The 23,821-nt window shown below is 32.3% G+C and overlaps 2 protein-coding genes across 5 annotated transcripts in view; one reads left to right on the forward strand and one right to left on the reverse strand.

The window, feature by feature from the left end:
- Alg11 (ALG11 alpha-1,2-mannosyltransferase) lies at positions 1 to 21,930 on the reverse strand. Of its 2 annotated transcripts, none has more exons than XM_035356478.2 (3): positions 21,650 to 21,930; positions 13,732 to 14,657; positions 1 to 1,183 (listed from the first exon to the last, which is right to left on the reverse strand). In XM_035356478.2, the coding sequence occupies exons 1-3, from the start codon at positions 21,868 to 21,870 to the stop codon at positions 1,095 to 1,097; spliced, it is 1,236 nt and encodes a 411-aa protein (XP_035212369.1). In that variant the 5' UTR covers positions 21,871 to 21,930; the 3' UTR covers positions 1 to 1,094. The 2 variants fall into 2 exon arrangements, with proteins under 2 accessions (XP_035212369.1, XP_035212368.1); XM_035356477.2 differs by lacking the exon at positions 1 to 1,183 and adding an exon at positions 6,633 to 6,951 and having other exon boundaries at positions 21,650 to 21,925.
- Positions 21,199 to 23,821, forward strand: part of MED7 (mediator complex subunit 7) — a 15,468-nt gene continuing 12,845 nt past the window's right edge. For 2 of the 3 annotated variants that reach the window (XM_035356481.2, XM_035356480.2), the window contains exon 1: positions 22,054 to 22,256. The gene's annotated coding sequence lies outside the window, so the exon portion shown is untranslated. Of the gene's footprint in view, positions 21,480 to 22,053; positions 22,257 to 23,821 lie in introns of those variants that run through there. The other variant, XM_035356482.2, reaches the window with a different exon arrangement.

Below are 23,821 nucleotides of genomic sequence, written 5' to 3' on the forward strand. Positions count from 1 at the left end.
AGAATAAATGCATTTATAAAATTTAATTTGGTATCTTTTATTTTACCATCAGCTTTATGCTGTAAAATCTATACTGATATTTTAAATCTATAATTAAGCAGTTTAAGACTATCCTACAAAATCAAATAGTTGCAAAATGCCACAGAAAATGCTCGCTATTCCAATTATTGTCTTTTTCCATACATACATTGTAAAAGATGAAAAGGTCAGATTTGGAAATTTAACATGTTTGTATCATACATAGCTGAGCCTTTTTTGATTCGTAAAGTAACTGAAATAGCCTTCATATTGTTTAACTTAATAAAATAAAAAGTTATGTATGATACAGTGCCTTGTATCTATCTAGTTTGATATGTTCAGTAGCGAGGTGGAGAAATGCAGTTAAGATACTTATCCGAAATATCTATTGTTATTTTGATGCAATATCATTCTTGTAGCAAAAATGAATGTACAGAAGTTGAATGAAAAATTTTAAGACCATTTTCCTTGGAATCAGATAAAGGACCTTGCAATTTTTTTTTTTTTTTCAAATAGCATCTTTCATAATGAATGCGTATTTTACATCAAGCATGTGAAACTCATGATCTACAGTGAATACATTTGCAGTCTAGTCATTGTAACTCTATGTAACAAAGTTTTAATAAGAATTTTGTAGATTAATAATATTGAAAATTCATTATACATAATAATTAATAAAACAACTTTTAGCAATGACTGATTACAAGTTGTATTATACTACCATTTTAGTCACCACTAGCTGCGAATATTTTAGCAGTTGATAATATCTACCCAAGTGACCCATCACTAAAGATTTTGCAAACCAAATTGCTTTGACCCCTGTCAAGTCCCATTAGTTTATCTCTGTGTATTGTATTTTATTTAAAATGATTTCACTTTCTGAAATCACAAATACATTTCAGTTATCACAGGAACATTTTTATTTTCCTTTCCATTTCCTCCATATGATGAATCACCACAAGTACATGAAATCTGTTTTGGTTATTTATAGCTTCATGTTGCAACTTTGGTTGGAAGTCCAGATTCCTTTTCAGGTCCTATTATTTTGGGTTAATAATTACTCACATGTTTTAGGTCTATGTATTCAGTATGTTTCTATTGGAACCATATGGCAGTAACACTAAACGAAAAATTTTCAAGAAAAGTGAGAATTGGAGTATTTTTCCTGTAAAATAAAAGATAAAACAGTCTGCTTGATATGTACTAATGCTGTATAACATTAAACTTCACTAACAACATAAATCAAAATACAGTAGAATCCCTTTTAACTGGTAGCAACAGGAGCATGCCATTTCTGAGCAAGATGATTTTCCATATGATTGCATATATATTTCTAGTTTGCTCATGTTTTGTGATGCCATCTGTAAAAATTGCTGCATCCAATATCTGCTATCGGTCAAAATCAAATAAATAATATTGAAGATCATGCAAATTTTTTTAAATTAAAATCCATACCATGATTTTATATTTTAGAAAAAACAAAACTAAATAACACTTTAAAATTACAATATTTATTATCACATGAAATTAGGAATTTGTTGATATGATGGAATATAACTTTGAATGCCCGCTTGCTTATAAGATTGTCGTCATAGTTTTAGTTGCTGTATATATAATCGAGTTTCATAATATCATAGATGATCTTCATCAGCTTCCTTCCACAAAACTCTTCCTCTGTGTGCCATCTTCATCCTTTCTCAGTACATGTCTGATTATTTTCACATCATCTTGAGGGATTGCAACAGGAATAAAATTGTCTGCTTACATTTAAGATATCTGATAAGAGTGCCAGATGTGTTTTAAGACCAAGAGAATCTCAATCGATTCCTCATCTTCGAACATGATTACTGGCCTTAATTTACACCAGTAAAATACAATCGCATTCCATGTATCTTTCCAGGAAAGAGAGAAAACATAAATATGACATCCTTCAGTATGAATTGTTTCTGAAAATCATGGGCAGCACTATCAAATTTCACACATGGGTGCATGAAATGGATCATAGTCCATTTTTATATTCTAGAGAATTCTTTGATTCATTATTTGGAAAAAACTTAATATGCTGGGTGGCTGAAACATAATACAAATATTTTAAACATTAAAGTTTGCATACATAAGAATTCTTCAGATTGCTTATATATGTTGCCATTACATAATGTTTTATTTCATAGGCCTAAATTTCAGATTTAAATCTAGAATTTCAAAAGTGTCATTATTTTAATATTGCTGGCTGTAAGGAATTTTATTGCAATTACAAGGAACTAATGAGACACAAAAAGTTGAAAGAACTCAAGTTGGGACTGAAAAATCAAGAGCTCAGGTTTATTGAAGTATCACAAAAAAGTGAAGTGGCGATACATTAAGTTACATCTTGTCGCAGTCGATAGCTGAAGCTGATTTTGTCGAGGAATTAAAGCTGTAGAAAATGGTTATTCTGTATGTCAAGAAATATGTCTTGAAATATAATTGTTGAAAGAGTTCTGATCTGACCAGTAATTTAAGTAGTCAGATCAAAGAAAATTGTCCAGTTTCAAAGTTTTTACCATAGTCTTAGATAAAAAATCGGATTCCAACTTTTGGAAGAGTTAATGGAATTAGTACTAACATTAGGCTTGGCGATGATTATAGATTTTCAAATGCTCTAAGAAATGTTGACAAGGAAAAATTCAACAAAAATTTCTTTTCATATGCTAAAAATAGATTTTATTAATGAAACTCATAGGCCAAAAGATTATATTTAGTGCTATTTTAATTAAGAATAACTGATATGTTATTCACCATAAACTCAGACGCAGTGGCAGAATATGTCGGCACTGAACAGCAGAATTTAGGGAAGACTAAATTTGTGGAAGCACCGAGTGACAAAATTAAGGGATGAGAAGTTTTTTATGAATTAATTTTCATTAATTCTGAACTTGTAGTGGACAGCCAGGCAGCTGTAATTTCTACAAAATCCATTACAGAACTGCTATATCTAATAATGGGAAAAGAGAAAAAAAGGCAGTTTAGACTTTGTAATGATTTTTTTCCCCCTTCCTAAAAAAATACAGAATTTAGATTTAAGCGTAAAAAAAAAAGAGAGAGAGAGTAATCAGTGTTTGGAAAATTCTAATAACAGATTTATTGAAAGAAAATAATGGAATATATACCTTTTGGATAAGTTCTAAATCTAAACAATTATATACTATCTCTATATAAAATTACAGTATCACAAATTTTGATTTTAAAACAAAATTATCCCAAGTTGTTTCTGCACAATATGCTGCTGAAAATTAATAAATAGACAAAAAGTAAGAAATTTAGAACCAAATCCATAATGACTCCAGAAGAATTAAAGAATTGTGAAATACAAAAACCACAAAAAAATACACAGGAAGAGAAATGCAACTAAATCTGATTCAATGTCATTAAGAGGCAGATCAGACTCAATTGAACCCTCTTCCCCTGGAAAACTACTGTGTTTCTGTTCATCCAAAATTAGCTGATGAACCATTCTAAATTATTTAATTATAACAGTTCATCCAAAAATGTTGAACTTCTTGATGCAGGGGCAGTTCATTGCATATACAACAAAGTTTTTAAATTATGGCAACAATCTTGTAATTAGGCAGACTTTCAAAGCTATATATCCTCATACTAAAAAATTCATAACTTTCATGTGATAATAACTACGACAACTTGAAATGTATTAAATTTTATTTTTCTGAAATATAAAGTTGGATTAAGTATTTTAATTTTAAAATATCTGCACGATTTTCAATATTATTTATTTAATTGTGAGCCTAGATCGAAAACACAATCAGCGGACTTTGCATGCTGCAGTAGTGTCACAAAGCATGAACAAAAGTAAGTTCTAGAAATCAATATTCAGTTATCTGGAATGGATGTGGTTCCGTTGCTGCCGGTTAAAATGGATTCTACTGTATATTAAATTTTGACTCATCTGAAAATATATTATTTCAACATAAAAAATCTTTGCTGATCAAGAACTTTTACAAATGCCACATGTATTTTCCTTTTCTCACTGAGGAGGAATTTCCTTCTTGCTGATTACCCATTGTAGTCTTTTGCTAATTCAATGCAAGTTTTACAATACTAATGTTCGGATTTTATTTGATTTCTTGTAAGATAAATTTCTGATTCCTTTGTCTTACAGACTTCAATGCATTTTGAACAGTTCCAGGCATTTTCCATCATTTTAATACATTAAAGATAGTTGAATGCTTTACATTAATGGTTTTTTGGATTCTTTAAATACTTTAACCATGTTTAGAATAGTGAATATGGGTCATTCAAATGAAAGTGGCACTACAGTCGGTTTGAGAAATTGTTTAATGATATTAATATAAATTAGTATACTACAAAAGAATGAAGTAATACAGACGTAACAGATAGGATAGACAAAGTCACCTCGTAGGTTGAAACAAGTGTCCCAATGGTCAATGAGATGGTGGATACCCTGGATGGAGAAGCTGTGGGGTTAATTGTGGGACTAATTTTCAATGACAGCTTGGACCTCATTATCGGTGGCAAATCGCCATCCCGTCAGAGATTTCTTGAGTAGACTGAAAATTTTGTAGTCGCACGGTGAGAGGTCCGGGCTGTAAGTGGGATGTTAGGGAACGTCCCAGCAGAATTACCTTAACAATGTTTGGCATGCCACAGCCACATGAGGATGAGCATTATCATGCAAAAGGATAACCTCACATGAGAGCATGCTACATCAGCGGTTTCTTGATATTCTGTCTAGGTTTCTGCAATGCAGCACAATACATGGTAGCAGTGACAGTCGTGCCCATAGGAAACCATTCCAACAGTAGTGGACCATCAACGTCAAAGAAGCACATTAACATGACTTTACCACCTCTAGTGGACGTGCAAGCCTTTTACAGGTGTGGGGATGAAGAATGTCACCATTCCATGCTCATGCTTTTGGTGGCTGGATGGCACCATGTTTCATCAGCAGTAGTAATCCTTAAAAGGAATTTGTTCCCCATTTTGTGGTATATACCACATAAGGTGTTGCATGGAAACAGACATGTGATGAATCTTCTGCTCCTCTGTCAAATGTTTTGGCACCCATTGCGCACAAACCTTATAGCACTGCAACCTTTCATGCAGTACTGTGTGCACACGTCCTATGCTCATAGACATTTCCTTCACTATTTCTCGAGTGGTGATTCTCCGATTCATTTTCACGAGACAGTCCACACCTGCAACTGCTTCCTGGGTGATCACCACATGTGCTTAACCAGGTTGTGGTCTGTTGTCAATACTGCTTCTTCCACTACAAAAATCCCTACACCATTGGAATACTGATCTGCGTTTCGTATACTCCATACCATACAGAGTTTGCATTCGATGACAGATTTCAGAAGCACTCACATTTTCCGCTGTTAAAAATTGCACTACCGCGCGTTGACAACATTTGGAGGCATCCATGATGCAAATGATGCCTTTTAACATGTTCAGATGCTATCAAACACGCATCTGACAATATCTTATACACTCCCAACACTCTGTGCCTACTATAAGGGCATACGAGTCATCTTTTTCTTCAAATGGCAGAGTTATTACAGCAATGCAACTTTCATTTGAATGACCCTTATATTTCTAAGAGAACTTGTGATTAATTTGTAGTGTTTTGCCACATTCACTTTAAATAGGGAACTGTTAATATATTTTGATGAACAAGTAATAATTTCCAAACACAGACAATAATTTTTGTCATGCAGTTTCATTTAAAATAAAAAATAAAAATATGTCAAGAAACATCTTCTGCCAAAACATCTCCAGGAAACTTCCAAATTATTATGCGAGTTACTGATCAAAACTTTTTGATTTTTTTTTATTACAAGGAGTATTTTGATTATATTTATTTAGTAATAAGAAAGGCCTAAAATAGAGAAAAATAATCTATTTGAAAAAATTTGTCTGTGTTTTAATATTTAGGACAAAATCTATTTAAATAAATTTCAAATATAGAAGTGTCTGAAAACCAATGTGAGGTACTGTATTTTTAATTTAATATATATTGTTAAGTTTTGCTTGTTTATTACAGTAAAACAAATTTTAATGTGGTTTAAATGTCAAGAGTAGAAAACAAAATAATCTGAAAATTATCTAATGTATTTTCAAAATTTATGGAGAAAACAGTAATTTTATAAATTTCTTTATTGATAAAAAATATTTAATTGATATATTTTTTGCATTTTAAAAATTAATGGCAGTTTAATTTAATTAGGTAATATTACGGGAAAATGATTATTAATCACTGAAATATTCATAGATATTGAAAGGCATAGTTATATTTTGCATCTTTAAAAAAAATAGTAGATATTACCATTTGTCCACCATTAATCTATGCACTGAATTGCAGAAATTTATATTTTGCTCTTCAGTAACAAGTAATATTACGGGAAAATGATTATTAATCACTGAAATATTCATAGATATTGAAAGGCATAGTTATATTTTGCATCTTTAAAAAAAATAGTAGATATTACCATTTGTCCACCATTAATCTATGCACTGAATTGCAGAAATTTATATTTTGCTCTTCAGTAACAAGTAAATGATTACTTAGTATTCTACAAGAAATATACCTTGGAAAATGCATAACTAAAAAACATATATTTGTAAACTACTTCTTAAATACATTTTAAGTAAATAATGAAGATACTGCATCCAAGAAAGACTTTTCAAAATTTAACACTGAAAAACGAGAAGTAGATTCTCGAGCAGTTTTTCTTATTTCATATAAAGTCTCAGGATCTGCTCTCCAGATAGTTTCTAAAGTATCAGCATAACTATCAACATCGTTAGCTAAAAACCCGGTTTTTTTGGAGTTGAAATTTATCACAATATCTAATTTTGGTCCACCTGAATTGTGTGCAATCATTATTAGTCCAGCAGACATACATTCAACAACTCCTGTAAAAAAAAATAATAATAATAAACATTTTTTATTACTCATTTTTTAGGGGGGATAAGATAAAACCATTAAATTTCATATTCATTTAAAAATTCTACTCCATCCATAAATTATAACGAACAACCAAAACATTACAGACATCACCCAGTAGTATGTTATTTATATTCCATCACCCTGCAAACTTAATGAAATAAACCATACTGTGTGCTATGTTTGCAAGGATTAAATTTTAATTCTAAGTAGTACTTAGGTACATTGTTTCTCTTTGGTATCCAAAAGCTCTGGGCAATGATTTTATCTTTGCAGAATTCAAGGCATTAAATAGCACATAAGTAAAATAAACAATAAAATATTTATAAGCAGTTAATATACCAAACACGGTATATTAAAATTTACAGCACCTGTCAAAGATTAATTACATGTTAGAAATTGAATTATAAGTTACATCTTTTATAATTTTCTTCATTCTCACTGCTGATATGTTGCTACAGAATTCCTAGATCTGATATTTCATTCAACGGCAAGTAATGATATGGATGGCAGGTTACCTGCAGACATTAACCATTCATTTTAGAATACACGAGAAGGTATTGTTGATAACTAATATATTTTGGTAGCATGCAGCATTGAAGGATTTCTTCAACTACACAAAGGAACTTGATTCATCTTATCAGAAGAATTTGTTATATCAACACAAAATCACCACTGCCTTGAATTATACCACATTTATAACTTACCAGCAAGCTGGTTACACAAGAAATTGAATTCATCTTAGCACCACTCTGTGAAAGTTTTGATGTTTTCAGCCTCGGAAAATGCATGGCAGCGACACACAAGCAAAATGTCAACTTCAGTAATTTTAAGTCTGCTATGAGTTTATTGGTATTTCTTTAGATTGGTTTAAGCTCAGCTTTAATATAATTAGCACTATCATTCCAGTTTGTACGAACTTGCATAGCCTACACTAACCCATCATCAACAGCCTGTGGATAGTTGTCATATTCTTGTTAAGGCTGGTAAATTCATTAATTATACTATCATGATAAGCCATTAATACAGTTGTAACTTTGAACATTTTCATTTAGTGTTATTACCATTTCCTATTTAAAATAATACCTCCTTGAAATAACAATGCATTCATGTGACTGAATTTACCCATCTTTGCAACGCAATAATTGTTCAGGAAATTCAATCAAGTGTTTAAATCTTTCTATAGCTTAATTTTTTTTTTCACTATTTGAAGATTTACAGGATATACTTTCCATTATTTCTGTTCCTCATATTTTTATCATTTAGTATAAGTTACGATAAATAAATCAAGAATGAACAATTACTAATTTCTAACATACCTCAAGTCTTATTGTTATAATGATGACTACAACTAATCATTCACAGGTGGTGCTTAACCTATCATTTGTAACAAAATTCATAATATATGGCAGAGCTGACCGAAATTCCATGTGAATAGGACGTGCATGTTAGAATTTAGGAAATCTGAAAGGGTGCAACTAAGATCAGAGGGCAGATCAAAAAGTAAGTTGCACTTCCATGTTATGACCATTTATTAAATTTTTTATACAAAAGCAACACGGCTATGACAACATACAATGTAAGTTCACTTTTCCACATAGTTCCCAAGTTAAAAATTTCTCTGAACAGAAAACCAACTTTTAGATTTCGAATGCATGGAAATCTCCTTCAGCGCTATGTAACCACATGGAGACAGCTGCTTTCACTCCTCATCAATTTGGAATCGTTGTCCACCGAGATCCTTTTTAAGCTTACCGAAAACATGAAAGTCACATGGCACTATATCAGGACTGTATGGAGGATGCTGCCATACTTCCCACTTGAATCGCTGCAGCAAGTCGCACGTTTGGCAGGCCTTGTGAGGTCGCTATCATGCAACAAAATCACACTATCACTCAATTTTCCCCGCCGTTTCTCTTTAATTGCTTTACGCAATCGATTCAACATTTCACAATATGTAGCCGAGTTGAATGTTGTTCCTTTCGGCATAAATACCACTTGCGCCAAACCCTCCATGTCAAAGAACACTGTCGCCATCACCTTTCCTGCTGATGGTTAGACCTTGGCCTTCTTTCGTTGTGGTGATAAGGTGTGCACCCATTCCATCGATGTTCTCTTCATTTCGGGGCGTGAAGTGGTGGACCCACCCCCTGTGATGATTAACCTTAGAAACTAATTGCCCTCTGCAGAATACCATCGCAAAAATGCCAGTGAGGATTCAAAATGTTGTCTCTTGTGATCATCGGTGAGAAGATGTGGGACCCATCTTTGACAATTTTTTGAAATCCAAGATCCTCGTGAACAATGGAGAACACATTGCCATGTGAAATGTTCAGCATGCTGGAAATTTCCCGCAGTTTTATGCGAATGATCGCTTACAGACTGTCAACATTTGCAAAGTTACTGGATGTTGTGGGCCTTCCTTCTCGATATTCGTCCGTGATATCTGTGCGTCCAACTTTAAATTCTTGACACTACTTTCTAATACCTTATCGAGAAATTGTGCGCTCACCATATACAGCGGCGATTTCAAGCAGTCTGTGCAATTCATCCAGTTAGCCCATAGGAATATGACTGTTGCACACACGTCCAATTTGGAATGAACATCCAGTTGATGCGCCATTGATTTTAGCCCACTATCCACACACAAGATAGGAAACCGCACCAACATTCCTATCCGAAATCTGAGCAGTCCCTTTCTCTGCATTGCCCAAAATTACCACACACAGCACAGTGTGTTAGTGCAACTTAGTTTTGCAGTGAGTTAGTGCAACTTAGTTTTCGATATGCCCTCGTATATTTCAAGCAATTTCAGAATGAGCATTTGGAAAAGTATATTTCTAGAAAATACAAATTATACTTTTATACAATATACTGAACATGCTTTTTTTAGATAAGCAGTCAAATATTTTCCCTGTGATTCTTAGTATGTGCTAATTTACCATTATTATCAGCTATTGGATAATATGCCCAACCTTAACAACAAACACTGGACAAAGCACTATATTGCCAAAATAATGTATTTATTTGGCAACCCACTAATGGCTGTGTGCACCATTATACCATTTAACTTGGAGGTGGTAGTAATGTGCATAATTTTGAAATTCGGAAGTCATGTTTGTGGTTTCTATTTCTCGCGATTAGTGTGCAGAATTATTTTTCAGAAATATGCTGTTTTGCCTAATAATAGAGAGTGTAATAATGTGCATGGCATGAATTTGTGCAGTTCTCTAAAATTTCTAAAAGTAAAAACAGATTGTATGTACATGGATAGCAGTGGCAAGAATTCTGCAATTCTCTTTAAAAAAAAAAAAAAAATTAAAACAAATCACTGTGTATATGGGCGGAAGAATGGGAAAAAGGAAAGTTAAGCATTTTATTACGGATGTTTGTTGCATTTTTAATTAATTACTAATTTGTTGTGTTTTATGTAATTTTCAGTGTTTCATTATTGATGTTTCTTGCATTTTCAGTTTCATAAATTCATTGCTGTTTTACATAATTTTCAGGATGCCAATATTTTTAAAATTGACTACTGTTTTTCACGTGTTAGGTAGGCAAAAAATTAGCTGCCAGTATTGGCAGTGCCTTTGCGGTTGGGTTGGATGATTAATTCGAAAGCAGTGCTAATTTTAATAAGAATAAACTGAAAAAGAAGACATAGTGACCATCTACAATATTTTTTAAAAAACTAAACTCGGTAGCGTAACAGCCCCAGTAGGCCAAGGCCTGCAGTGCCCGAAACCTGCTTTCTTGACCGTGGGCCCCGGGTGCGTAAGCATATGCCCTGAACAAGTGGTCAGCTTGTTACAGGACTCCTAGTGTTTAGTCCCCAAATGAACTTGGTACTAATTTTATCAACCCAAGTGATGGGAATCAAAGGATGAAAGGCTGATTCGACCTTGCCCAGCCCGGGAACCAAACTCCGAACCTGTGGTGCTGCTGTGCAATGTGCTAGCCACTGCACCACCGGGCCTACAATATTATTTATATACCATATTTATTCCCCTAGCTTTTCCACCATATGATTTAGAAACTTTCGATTTATGGAAACAATGTAAAATGTATGCATTATCTTACTGAAGCTTTATGTGTGCTTTTTAATGTGCTAAATCTATCATTTAGAAATACAGTCCAGAATATCATTTAGAAATAAGTCTTTAATCCGGACCTCGAAGCTACAAACTTTCTGCACATGCGTTTACACATGTGCATAATACCTTTATGCATGCACATAATGCATAACCTTTATGCATTATGCATTTACGCATGCACATAATACATTTATGCATGCCCATATGCGTTTACGCATGCACGTTTATTGTATAACGGACGGTATAAGCTAAGCTAAAATTATCTAATTATCTATTTCAGTTAATGTTGCAGATTGCGTTGTTCCTTAATCTTCTAATTGGATCCGGCTTATTATTTTTTGCAGACTGTTAGAGCAATTTTATAAAAGTAAGCTTGAACTTTCGATTATGTCAAAAAGAATTTCCGATTCTGGAGCTGCCAAAGGATCTACAAAGCGAAAGCATGCTTTGATGTCCATCAAATAAAAAATGGAATTTCTGCAAAAAAAATGGGTAAAGGCATATCCTACGTCTCTCTAACCATTCCGAAATCTGTTTATCAATTTCACGGTGCTCTGTGGCGGCGGGGGGGGGGGCATCGCGGCGCGCAATGAACTGGAAGTTGATCTGTCAGCACTAGCATTATCTTCAGGGCAGATGTTTTTATTTTATTTGGCTTATAATTCCTTACTAAATGTAGTATTTCATCTCGATGTACTCCGTCTTTAATATGATTTAAATCAAATTCCTCGTTATTATAAATATCACGAATACACATCAAATAGTTTTCTGGTTGCAATTTTCTAATTTTGACTATGCGTAATGTATGCATTACGTATGCGTACAAAAATTGCATAATGTATGCGCGCGTTGAAAGAAATGTTTAATAAAGTAAACAAATAAATATTAAGCTTTTCTTTTGTAAATTTTGATACCCTTTAGATCATAATTGCTCTTTATTTCAGAAATTACAGTTTCATATTTTTAATTTTATAATTTCTGCATGCCATCTTACCAGATTTAAATTGATGATCTATAATCCGGAAAACTGATAATCCGGAATCGCCGAAGTCTTGACGAGCCCGGATTAAAGAATTTTGACTGTAGTAAACATCACGTATGTGTCCCATTCTAGTTTAAAAGTTATTAAATTAGTAGGAAAAGGGGAAAATATGAGAATAAATTTGGTATATATAATTAAGACACAATAACACGCCGAATAAATACTAATTCAGAAGTCAAACAGCAAAAATCAGCGTTATATTTTCAAAATTTTCACAGGACTAGTTTCGATGGTTTTACCGAAACACCATCCTCAGCTGCAAAACCGCAAATGAGTAAGATAGGAAATAATGATTAGATAAGATAAGAAAGCCTGGACAAGAATAAGCAAGTGGTGCCCTCTGTTGATGAAACCAGAACTAAAACATAATTTCTTTAAAGGCTGATGGCAAAGATGGATTGGAATTAGGATCGTTAACTAGAACAGAAAGATTTTTTTGAATGTGAAATGCCTCTAGAAAATCCAGTTCTCCAATGGAGGATGTTTTTTGAATAATTTTGGCAGCAGAAAAATTGAAAGTGTGATTTTCGAACCAACAGAAGACTTCTGTGTTTCCTTTTTTCTAACATATGCCTCATGTTCCTTGACGCGAAATTTTAAGGCTCTCTTAGTTTGGCCAATGTAAATTAAACCACACTGGCAAGGAATCCTATAAATACCCCAGGAATTCATATCCAGAATGGGGTCCTTGAGTATGGAACTCGGATGGGAGAATAAACAACCCAAAAGTTAAATTTCTGCAAAATATGTGCAACTTTATAGCTAATTGATGGAATGAAGGTAATGACAACAGAATTTTTATGATCTCCTAGGATATAAAATAGGATACATATGTATCAAAGTCGTACCCATACACCCAAGTTTCATTACCAGTAATGATTCTCAACATGAAGGACGGGTCATCCATGACATGCTGACATAGTTCTTAACATACTTTGATGTAGTATTCCTTTTGTTCCTGGGTCAGCAGCCTGAGAATGAACTTGGCAGCAACATGGTGCATGTTCAAAATCACACAAGAAAACTGCTGCACTGTTCTATGTGACACACCGACAATGTCATCAATGTTGTGGAGTGATCTTGAATGATCCTAAGGTACAAGTTGTTGAATGGTTTTGACATTTTCGGATGTCATCAAGATTCAGCATCTCTGTGGCAGATTTGCCTAGTTTCACCCAGAATTTCACGTTGTTCATTGATCTAACTTGCTACAGATGTGGTAATGTATGTGGGTCAGAATAGCATCAGTTGCATAGCTTCTGATTTACACAGGACAATGTCTCTTGGCACACTGACTTATGAATGTTGGACACTCCCTATGCCAGTGTGCAGGGACATAGCTAGAAGGAGCAAGAAGGGACATCTGTCCCTGGGCATAGCATCCAGGGTAAGCCAAACTGATGTTATGAAATTCATAATTAATATTTTCCATTCTTAATAAACAGGAGGGAGCACGAAAACTTCACCTGTCCCCAGGTGCTGAAAACCTTACCTACGACTCTGCCTGTGTGTGGAGCCTTGTGCTACCATCTGTTGGCATATTACAAAATTGGTTTCAAAACTTTTTTATACCACCTCGTATTATACTTAGGTTGTAATAAAGTAAAACTTACCTATTCCAAAATGCTCATTCCACATTGTATGAAGTGAAAGACTGGCCATTCGCATTTCATGTATAATTTCTTGGAACGTTAAGTTAATTTTAAATTCTACATTTTCTGAAATACCTAACGTTTTACATGTATCTTTTAAATCCTGCACTCTTTGATGATCTTCTTCATCTCGGCAACTTCCAATAAGAACTAATGTAACAGAATTATCACCAATGCCAACATTCTGTAAAAATTTGTGGAATGCATTTAATTGCAGTTTATGATTTTTTTCAGGTCGAAACTGTGCTATAGAAATAATTCTCAAACTGTTTTTATCTATATGCTTTTTCAATGGAATAACTTCAAATTCTGTCACATCACATGGAGGATATACTATAAAAGTACATGCAGGTTTCTTCCATAATTCTAAAATGTGTCCTCTTGTCCATGAAGAGTTGACCATTATTATTTCAGCATGCCTACCCATTAGACCATATAAATAGGCAAAAACTGTATAGTACAATAACTTTAAATATGAAAAAAAAGTGCTCTTAGATATAAATATTCTGTTATTTACAGTAACTTTTCTGGCTGACACAGCATGCAACATGTCTGTACTAATAGTTGGATAATGAACATATGCTGCTATACGGCAGTCTCCAAGATACTTAAATACTGGAAGTGTCCATGCATATCCCATAGTATCAATATAAATATCAGGAACATGTTTAAAAATGGCTTCTAAACTTAAAATAACAGAACCAAGGCTTTGCATAAGTAAAGTAAAATATGGATAATATCTGGCTTCAACAAAATAACGCTTTTTCAAAAACATAAATTCAACTGGCCGTGATAGCTTGATATTGAAATGCAATTCAACATTTTTGAGAATCTCATCTGATGTTGCTACATCTCCAGTATATATGAGACAGTGCACATCTTTATATCTGAAATAAAAGGAAGAAATTATTATGATCGTTACACAAATCTTTTGAAGAAATATTTTTCTAGCACTAACAATTGTTGGACACATTTAGCCATATACAGACTTTCAAACCACAATACAACTTTACATAAAAATATTTTAATTTTTTTTTTTTTTTTTGTGTGTGTGTGTGTGTGTGTGTGTGTATGAAAATATCTCTTTACATCTGTCTTCTAAAAAATCTATTAAATATTTTATAAGGACATAACTATTATATAACTCCTTTTCCATATTTTTCCACAGTTAAAAAGCATACATATATGACACAGAACAATACAGTACAAAGTTCAAAATCTGAAATCTGAAAGCTCAACAGAATAATCTATTACTTAGATTTCCTACAAAATACTTTTTTGAAAATTTCTCCTTTTTCTCACAGAGTATGAGAATGGATAATATGATACTCAAGCAAAAGCAAGTGTGCCAGAAATTTTTATTCTGATTAGCTGATCTACCATAATACTGAATCATCGTACGTGTTTTTTCAGCTTTAAATACCTGCTGACTAACAAATCAGACTTTCACTTTTGACTACCAAATGGTTGTAGATGGCAACACTTTTCTATCTTATCTAACCCTACACATAATAAATGTTTGTTTACAGGGCTCCCAAAATCAGTGTTTGGAGTGGAATTTTGCACATATGCGGGTCACTCGGAAATTTTCGAGATGCACACAAGCTTTTAAACAAAATTTCAAGAGTGTTCAAAATAGTCTCCTCCAACATCAGTGCACTTCTATAGACGAATTTTTCAAAGATTAAATATCTCAAGCCATTCATTTCTTAGAATAGATGAAAATAATACATATCATCAATATTCATCAATCTCATCTTCAGAATGAAAGTTCATAAGCATAAGTTCTTTTTCAGATTAAAAAGTAGCCAAAAGGCTAGATCAGGTGAATAGGGTGGATGTTCTATCACTTTAATGAATTTTTGTTCAAGAAACTTAACTGTTAATCTTGCTCAACGAGAAGATGCATCGCCATGGTGGAGCATGATCTTCTAACATTCACTTCTTGAAGAATTTCTGGAAGACAGTGGTGTAATAGTTGTGACTCTCTTCTGCCTTACAGCTAGAAGCCTTTAAACAGTCCTGTACTTCTGAAGAAAATGCCATATACAGTCAAAAGTCGTTAATTCGGACACCCATAATCCGGACCTCAAAGCTACAAACTTTCTGCACATGCGCCGCGTTGACACATGCTCATAGGCGTTTACACGTGCGCGTAAGACCTTTACGACTGCGCATTTGCGTGTGCGCAAGCGCAGAATACGTTTTCGCGTGCGCGTTTAATGTATAATGGACGGTATAAGCTAAAATTATCTAATTATCTATTTCAGTTGATGATTGCGTTGTTCCTTAATCTTCGAATTGGATCCAGCTTATTATTTTTTGCAGACTGTAAGAGCAATTTTATAAAAGTAAACTTGAACTTTCGATTATGTCAAAAAGAATTTCCGATGCCGGAGCTCCCAAAGGATCTACAAAACGAAAGTATGTTTCGATGTCCATCAAACAAAAAGTGGAATTGCTGCAAAAAATCGATAAAGACATGAAGAAGGTGACAGAGAGGTTAGTGAAAACGAAAAAATTTCGATTAACAAGTTAGTAGATATTCTCGGCACAGCAATTACGGGACTTGAACAGCGGAACTTTGTAACTGAACAAGAAATTATGTCTGTTTATAGAATTAAAGAGAACGTATTATCACATAAAACGAAGCAACTTAAACAACTTACATTGAAAGAAATGTTTAATAAAGTAAACAAATAAATATTAAGCTTTTTTTTTTCTGTAAATTTTGATACCCTTTAGATCATAATTGTTCTTTATTTCATAAATTACGGTTTCGTATTTTTAATTTTAGAATTTCTGCATGCCATCTTACGAGATTTAAACTGATGATCTATAATCCGGAAAAATCGATAATCCGGAATCGCCGAAGTCCCAACAAGTCTGGATTAACGACTTTTGACTGTATTTCTTTTTCATGGCATGTTGTCTTTTCACCATTGTCAGTGGGGGAACATCTTCAAAGACATATCCTTTACTTTCTTAACGTGTCAGAACATCAAAAAATTATATGTACATTTCATCACCAGTTAAGTTATGATTCTAGAAATAATGCGATGGTCACCATCTTTAAGTAATTTGAGGGTTTCTTTACTGATTTTGACATGCTCCTCTTTTTAGTGCTCAGTTAAATTATGGGGAACTCAACAGAAGACTAGTTTTTTCATTTGCAATTCTTCATGAATAATTTTATGTATGGCAGCAGATCCAATGCAGCGACTGTCATCAATTAACATCTTCCGTATTGTAAATACATTATCCCGGATTACTGCTGACAATGGTGTTCTTATCCTGAAGTTGAGTGTGTGTTCTTCATCCTGAAGAGAGTTGCTACCTCTCTGAAATTCTGTAAACCATCTGAATACAGAAGTACAAGATGGATCTTCATTTCCAAATGCTATTTGTAGACATTAAACACATTCTTCTTGATTTAATCCCACTTTAAAATCATAGCAGGATAATGGTCTTGCATCAACTACATTTTTCCTTTTGCCTAAATTTATTTGAAGCTAAACTACATGCAATTAGCCAATAAAAAATCATCTACTTGGCTAAAATAGTTCATATTTTAAAATTTAACCATTGACTTTTTTCTGTAACTTATCAATTGCACATATCTAAAAAATTTCAGAGTGACCTCCGTACTAGTTTCCTTTCACTGTATAAGAGGGAAGAAAAAGAAAGAATTCGATTCTGTCTAACTTAAGCTTAGCTAACACTACAAACTGCACTTTTCCTTAAGTTTCCCACTTGATCCAGTTTATTATTCTGTACAAACTATTATTTCCACTGTTATCTTAGCATTAAAGTTTTAGTAAAAGAAAACACCTTCATTTTTACTCTGCATTTGAAGTTTTATATCCAACAACTACAATCAGAATTATGATCATTCATTAATCAGAATTATGCGAGCACTGTAATGCAGATACAAAATAGCCTTTTCAAAAATCGATGCAATTGTAATCCTAATTGTTTATATTAAAATCTAATATTTTTAATATAAACTCTGCTGTGTGCAGTATTGCAAGGTCATAAGAGAACAAGTTAACAGATATTTTTTAAAATGCTTTAAAAGATACAGGTAGCTGCATTTGGTAAGAGAAGAAGCAATTACATCTGTCTATAAAATTAATGAGAAAGTATTGACACATAAAATAAAATTTCGTAAACAACTTTTAAGAAAAAATTTTGTGACTATTCTGTCATCAGAAATGTAAGTATATGTGTGTGTATGTATACACACACATATATACATGAGCAAAATATACATACAGGCATACATAAATACATTTCTTGATTAAATTCGGTTTCCATAATATCATAAATGATTTTTTTTCACAATTTTTCATATTCTAAATTTTATAACTTCGACATGTAATATTTTTTTTTTAATTTATGAGCTAAAACCTTGGAAATTGAACTGCCAGGGTTATGAAGATTCTGGATGTTGGACTTTGCTGTATTTCACAGCTTATACAAGTCTTTATGAATAATATGTTTTGAGATTATGTGCAACTGCAGTGAAATAATAACAATCTATTAGCCAAAAGCTAGGACAAATTATATAATTAAAAGAGCACAATGTATAGCAAAAATTTATTAGTTCATTAAAGTTTTGTTTTTTAAATTAAAAGTTCGTAAAAATACGTTTAAGGGTGCTCCTTGGCGAAAACTGGTGATTGGCCAGCAAGGCACAATTTCAAGATGCCCGCTACACAAAACCAAAATAACAAGTAAAAGACTTACACAAACTCTGTATCCATGTACATATTGATTTATTTTCACTTTAAAAAAAATCAGAGAATTGCAGACTCACCATTGCACACCCCCTTGACTTATCCATGTACACATTAATCTATTTTCACTTAAGAAAATCAGGAGAATGATGACATCATATAATGTTAAACCAAAATTACTCATCACCAAAACTGAACATAATTTGTAGCTAATTGAAGCTCAGTAAACTGCATTTTAAATCAGACAATGAAATAACATAAAAAAGGAAATGCATCTTATCGCTTACCAGACTGTGCCAAAATTTCTTAATATTATCCAAAAACTTTCAAAAATGATCTTGACTATAATATGCATACTGCTATCACCACATAAATTCACAAAAATAAGAGTAAAAAATATCCTCCCTAGTGCCAGACTGCCAGTGGCATTTCTGCATGAACCTTTCTTGCGACAAACCCATTCAAAGCAATCTGAACGACCTTTATGTTCAACCATATGCATTTCCCTCATACAAACAGAACACTTATAATGACTACTAAGTAAACCTTCATTTACACACCAGCCAATTAAGGCTTTTTTCCTCTTCCATTCCAAATCATACAGAAACTTCAGATTAATATCATCACATACAGCCATTTTACGGCGTACAACACAAAATAAGCAATGTACTTCCTAACTGGAATCCAAAACAGAAATAAGCCCTTACAAATATTTTCCCATCAGTCAAATTCACTGTAATCATGCAACCAATCATGTCATAATAGGGTTTCCATCACATTCAAATGCTCAGGTTACCATAAATATAACAAAAACTTGGCGATAATTCAAGGGGCACCTTAAAAAATACACTAACCTAAAAGTTTAACAAAACAGAATTTAAACTACCTAATTACACAGATCACTGTTCATTATGAGTTGCATTTTCATACTGAAGAATTATAACTTTATACTAAAAGATCTATACCAGGCATGGTCAACATACAGATGTTGGTTCCACAAGATACAGCCAGTACTAAACCAAGCAACAATTATAATTTTGAAACACATAATTATCATCCGATAGTTGTGAGATACTTTTTCACAATTAATAATTTAATTTTTTTAATTGCAATATATAGGTATAATAGTTTCAAAATGAGCATGCCATGTACTATTTATTACAGATTAAATAACTGGTAAGTAACTACATCTCTAAGATTTATTACCATTATGATAGCAGTCTTAGAATTAGGTATTACAGGTTATTCAGCGAGCAGAAATGACAAATACATTAGCAATATACTGCATTAACAATACGTACATTGAATATTATCGAGTAACTCCATAAATATATACAATTGTAACTGCACAATAAAAAGAAAACTTAGCTGATGTGCATATTCAAATATGTCAAAGAAATAAAGGTGATATATCAAAAGAAAACAAATCCAGGTATGAAATACTAGGAGAATTTTTACATTAAAATCAAAAAAATAATTTGTTCTCATTGTAGTTTTGGGAAATTTGTGCTTTGTTAACAAAACCCCTGGCCACTCAGAGGATTAATAAACTAACCAATGAAGATGACCATAGAAGATGGTCACCAGCTACTGGTTTTTTTCTTCATGTTACTGCTTAATGCTTCATTTGAGTAAGTTTTAATGCTGTTGTATACACAACATCAATTTTTCATTTCAATTTACTGTGAATAAAATCAACTGACAATTATAATCAAAAGAAAATGCTTGATTTCTTATTTTAAAAATAAATCTATAAATAAATAAAAATTAGTACACGGTAGGAAAATTATTTTGTATCATAGGACTTGAATTTTCTTGAATACGAAACAAGTACAAGGAGAATTACTTATGTTTATAAATAACCAGATCAATTAAAAATGTGAAATCTTCAACAGTATATAATTACAGCTTTCAAAATTTCTGAATTTTAACATGTTACTCTGGTTGACATGAAGTGTGATCCTCCCTGATCTGCACATTCATTCATTAGTGAGTAGTTCAGATCACTGAGAATTAGTAGTTTATCACAGGTTCAGTTACATGAAATTTTAATATTTTTCTTTACATGTAACATTAATACAAGCCAATTTTTTACAGTATGCTTTCCCTCTAGGTATCGCTTCTGAGATTTAAAAAAAAAAAAAAAAAAAAAAATCCCCTAGCAGTCCACAGGCTATAATCAGTTAAGTATTCATCTTACATAATTAAAAGATTGTGGGAGATTACATAAAACACTGCAAATTGTCATGTATGAGACTGTAAATGATGACAATTAGAAATAATGTACAGAACACCCATCAAGTTATTGACCCTGAATTAAAAAAATGAATGCACATCCACTTGCATGAAATAACAGAATGATTTAAAAAGAGGCTGAATGATAATTTAGATGTTTCAATAATCTTTCACAAAAAATGCAATTTAAATGTTTCAATAATTTTCCATTAAAAAAGGGAGGATCCCTTATTCATTTTTTTAAAAAAATTATCAGTGGAAATTGATTTATCTTAAAGAATTGTTACTGCAACTGATAAGTAACTGACATGTTTACACATGTCTGTAATTGTTCTTGTAGCAACGAATATTCATGCGATAGTCTTTTCATAATTTTGTTCAAGATTGGGGTAAAGTGCAAAATCGCCACCTTATTTGTTTGGCGCTTTACAAGTGTAAGAAGAATTGTTTTTTTGTCAATTTTCTTTGACTTTTTAAGTGAAAATAGGTCCATACGTACATGGATAAAGTCAAGGGAGGGCGCAATGCCATTTTTGTGCAATTCTGGGATTTTTTTAAAGTGAAAATAGGTCGATGTGTACATGGATACCAAGTTAGTGCAATTCTTAAAAACGTGCCAAGCAGTGGGTGATTCTGCACTTTCCCCCAAGATTGTTTTGGGCAAGATGCATTTAGCAACCAATTTGCATACAGCATTGTATTTTAACTGAAACTGAATTTGAAATCAATTGGAGGGTAATTTTCTTTTTCCAGTCTAAGACAGAATTCGTGATAACTTAAGTGTTTTTTTTTAATATTTAATATCAAAATTTATCTTAATATCTTGATTTATTACATTCAAAGTTAATAAAAATTCGTACGTGTATTACAGAGAGAGGAATGAGCTGAGAGATAATAAAAATTACTTTTTTTGAACTGCATGAACAGCTGTCCATAATACACGTTCTCCTCCACCACCGGCATTACAATATGGATGAAAAAACCCAACAGACTTTACACAAGAATGCTTCTTTTGCCAAGTGAGCTTTTTAAAATGTAAATGCTTTTTAGTCCGAAAATATATTAACAGCAGAATAATAAAAAATATCAAAACGTAAACTCCAAACATAAAGCAAACACTCATCATAATAGAAACAAACGTCGTCTGCCTATCAAACACACGGTTACTTGACGACGGTTCGTGCAATGACGGTTATCAACAAGGAGGCTATTCTAACCTCCTTGGTTATCAACGACATGGCGGTTGAAAAAATAACTGGAAGAAAGATTTGTATGTGATGTTATATAAAAAGAAACGTGCCGTAAATTTAATTTCGTATATAATCTGTTCGTTTTATAGTACATAGACTAAGGTTAAAATTTGAAACTTTTTATTGCCATTGATGTATGTCCTCTTTAAAATGCTTTTCTTGAGTTTGGCAGCATTTGTGACTAGATACTGAAATCAACAGTTATGGTTCTTTACCAAGAATCGTTTTTTAATACAATGTGTTAAACATGATAAAAAATCAGGTATATGTTCTGTTATTGTACTTGTTAAGATTAAATATCCCAGATATTATATTTTTGTTATTTTGTATGAATTGGGCAGCCTTGAGTAACGCGAGTTTCCCGTTATTATTTTTTTTAAGGTGTTGTAGATGGTGGGGTTATTATTATTTTGATTCTGATCTCTGTACTTTTATACGAATGTTTATCAAACGTTTAGTAATTTCGTAATCAGTAGGGAATATAAAATTGTGGCAAGTCTTTTTTTTTTAATCCCTTTTCGATTGTTTAGTAAATGAATATTGATAACAGATCTAATACGCTAATGGTAATCGAAATTTAAATGTGCAGCTAGCTTTGAATTCAGCAGAGTGTACAGTTTTTTTTCCTGTTGGTGCGAGTGTTTTTGTTAATATAACAAATTTTTGAATGCCTGCAGAAACGTATAGTCAAAACTAGGAATTGTGAAATTATATTTGAATTACAGATATGCCGGGAAGCTTTTGGCATATTAACTACTGGATTCTTCTAAAAGTGATAATATTAAAATTAGCTGTTATCAATGTGTTAAAATTCTGTTCATCAACTTTTAATAAGAGTTTCTTGTAATTTGTTTTCTAAAGTACGGGCTTCAAAATAAATTTTGGAAGCTTTGCATCGATAGCCTAGATGTTGCTGATAAATGAGCTACTATACGTTTCATGACAGTATCGCTCTAATGAAATTGAAGCTGAATAGATTTCTCACATAGTGCATATAGAGTCACATTTTTTAAGACCAAGACTGACCTGAATTGTGGATTATCTGAGTCATAATATTTGATTGATTTCAAATTTATAGTGTATTATCAGGTCAAATTGATTTATTTGAAATTTATAAAAATATTAATGCATTCAGTTCTTTATTTAACATTTGTTTAATATTTGAATTTGCATATAAGCATATAAATTTTCAATTAGTAGCATCAGAAATGCTAATGGGGTTTTGTTCATTATAGAAGAATATTAAGGCATTTCATAAGTATTATTTATTTTAGATCTGTTTATACATAGTTTTTTAAGTAAATAGTTTGGAAATTTGTAGCAGTTTCTAAAATGTATCAATCACAGGTTTCTTATAAGTGTGCTTATTTATTCCCTAAAAATTTATAAATATATCTGTTTTATGATATACTTCTATAAAAACTGACAGTTGTGTTCCCTTCTCCCAAAAGTTGATATAAAATTGTTTATTTGAAGCTGTGCAATGTAAATTATATATGAAATTTTTAGAAATTGAAGAAAGTGTAGTTGTTGGTAATTGTTCGAATTACCTACAGAATGTATATTTGTAGATATTTTTTTATAGTGGTTAAGCATTTAGTTTCTAAAACTAAAACAAAAATAAAAAGTTTGATTGGAATTACTAAAATAACTTCATAATGGGAACTTCACAGCATCGTTAAATACGAGCGAGTTAACTCCGAATGACAATAAAACACTGTGTATCCAAAACTTATAATTTTAACAAAACATTAATATTTCTTAGCATAACATACTTTAACACTAACTCTTGTCAATAAAAAACAATAATAATTATAAACTAGGAGT

This window comes from Stegodyphus dumicola, chromosome 3, assembly GCF_044657685.1.
Source record: "Stegodyphus dumicola isolate Sdum_Otavi_A_Nest chromosome 3, ASM4465768v1".
In the NCBI taxonomy this organism is placed as follows: domain Eukaryota; kingdom Metazoa; phylum Arthropoda; class Arachnida; order Araneae; family Eresidae; genus Stegodyphus; species Stegodyphus dumicola.

What these genes read in the sequence shown, in the direction of transcription:
- Alg11 (XM_035356477.2), bottom strand. Translation starts at nt 21,870, where the DNA reads ATGATGAGTGTTTGCTTTATGTTTGGAGTTTACGTTTTGATATTTTTT. An exon ending in GTTCATGCAGTTCAAAAAAA is followed by an intron (nt 14,658 to 21,649) that starts GTAATTTTTATT and finishes CTTTTATTTCAG; the next exon opens with ATATAAAGATGTGCACTGTC. An exon ending in GAATGAGCATTTTGGAATAG is followed by an intron (nt 6,952 to 13,731) that starts GTAAGTTTTACT and finishes TTTTTTTTACAG; the next exon opens with GAGTTGTTGAATGTATGTCT.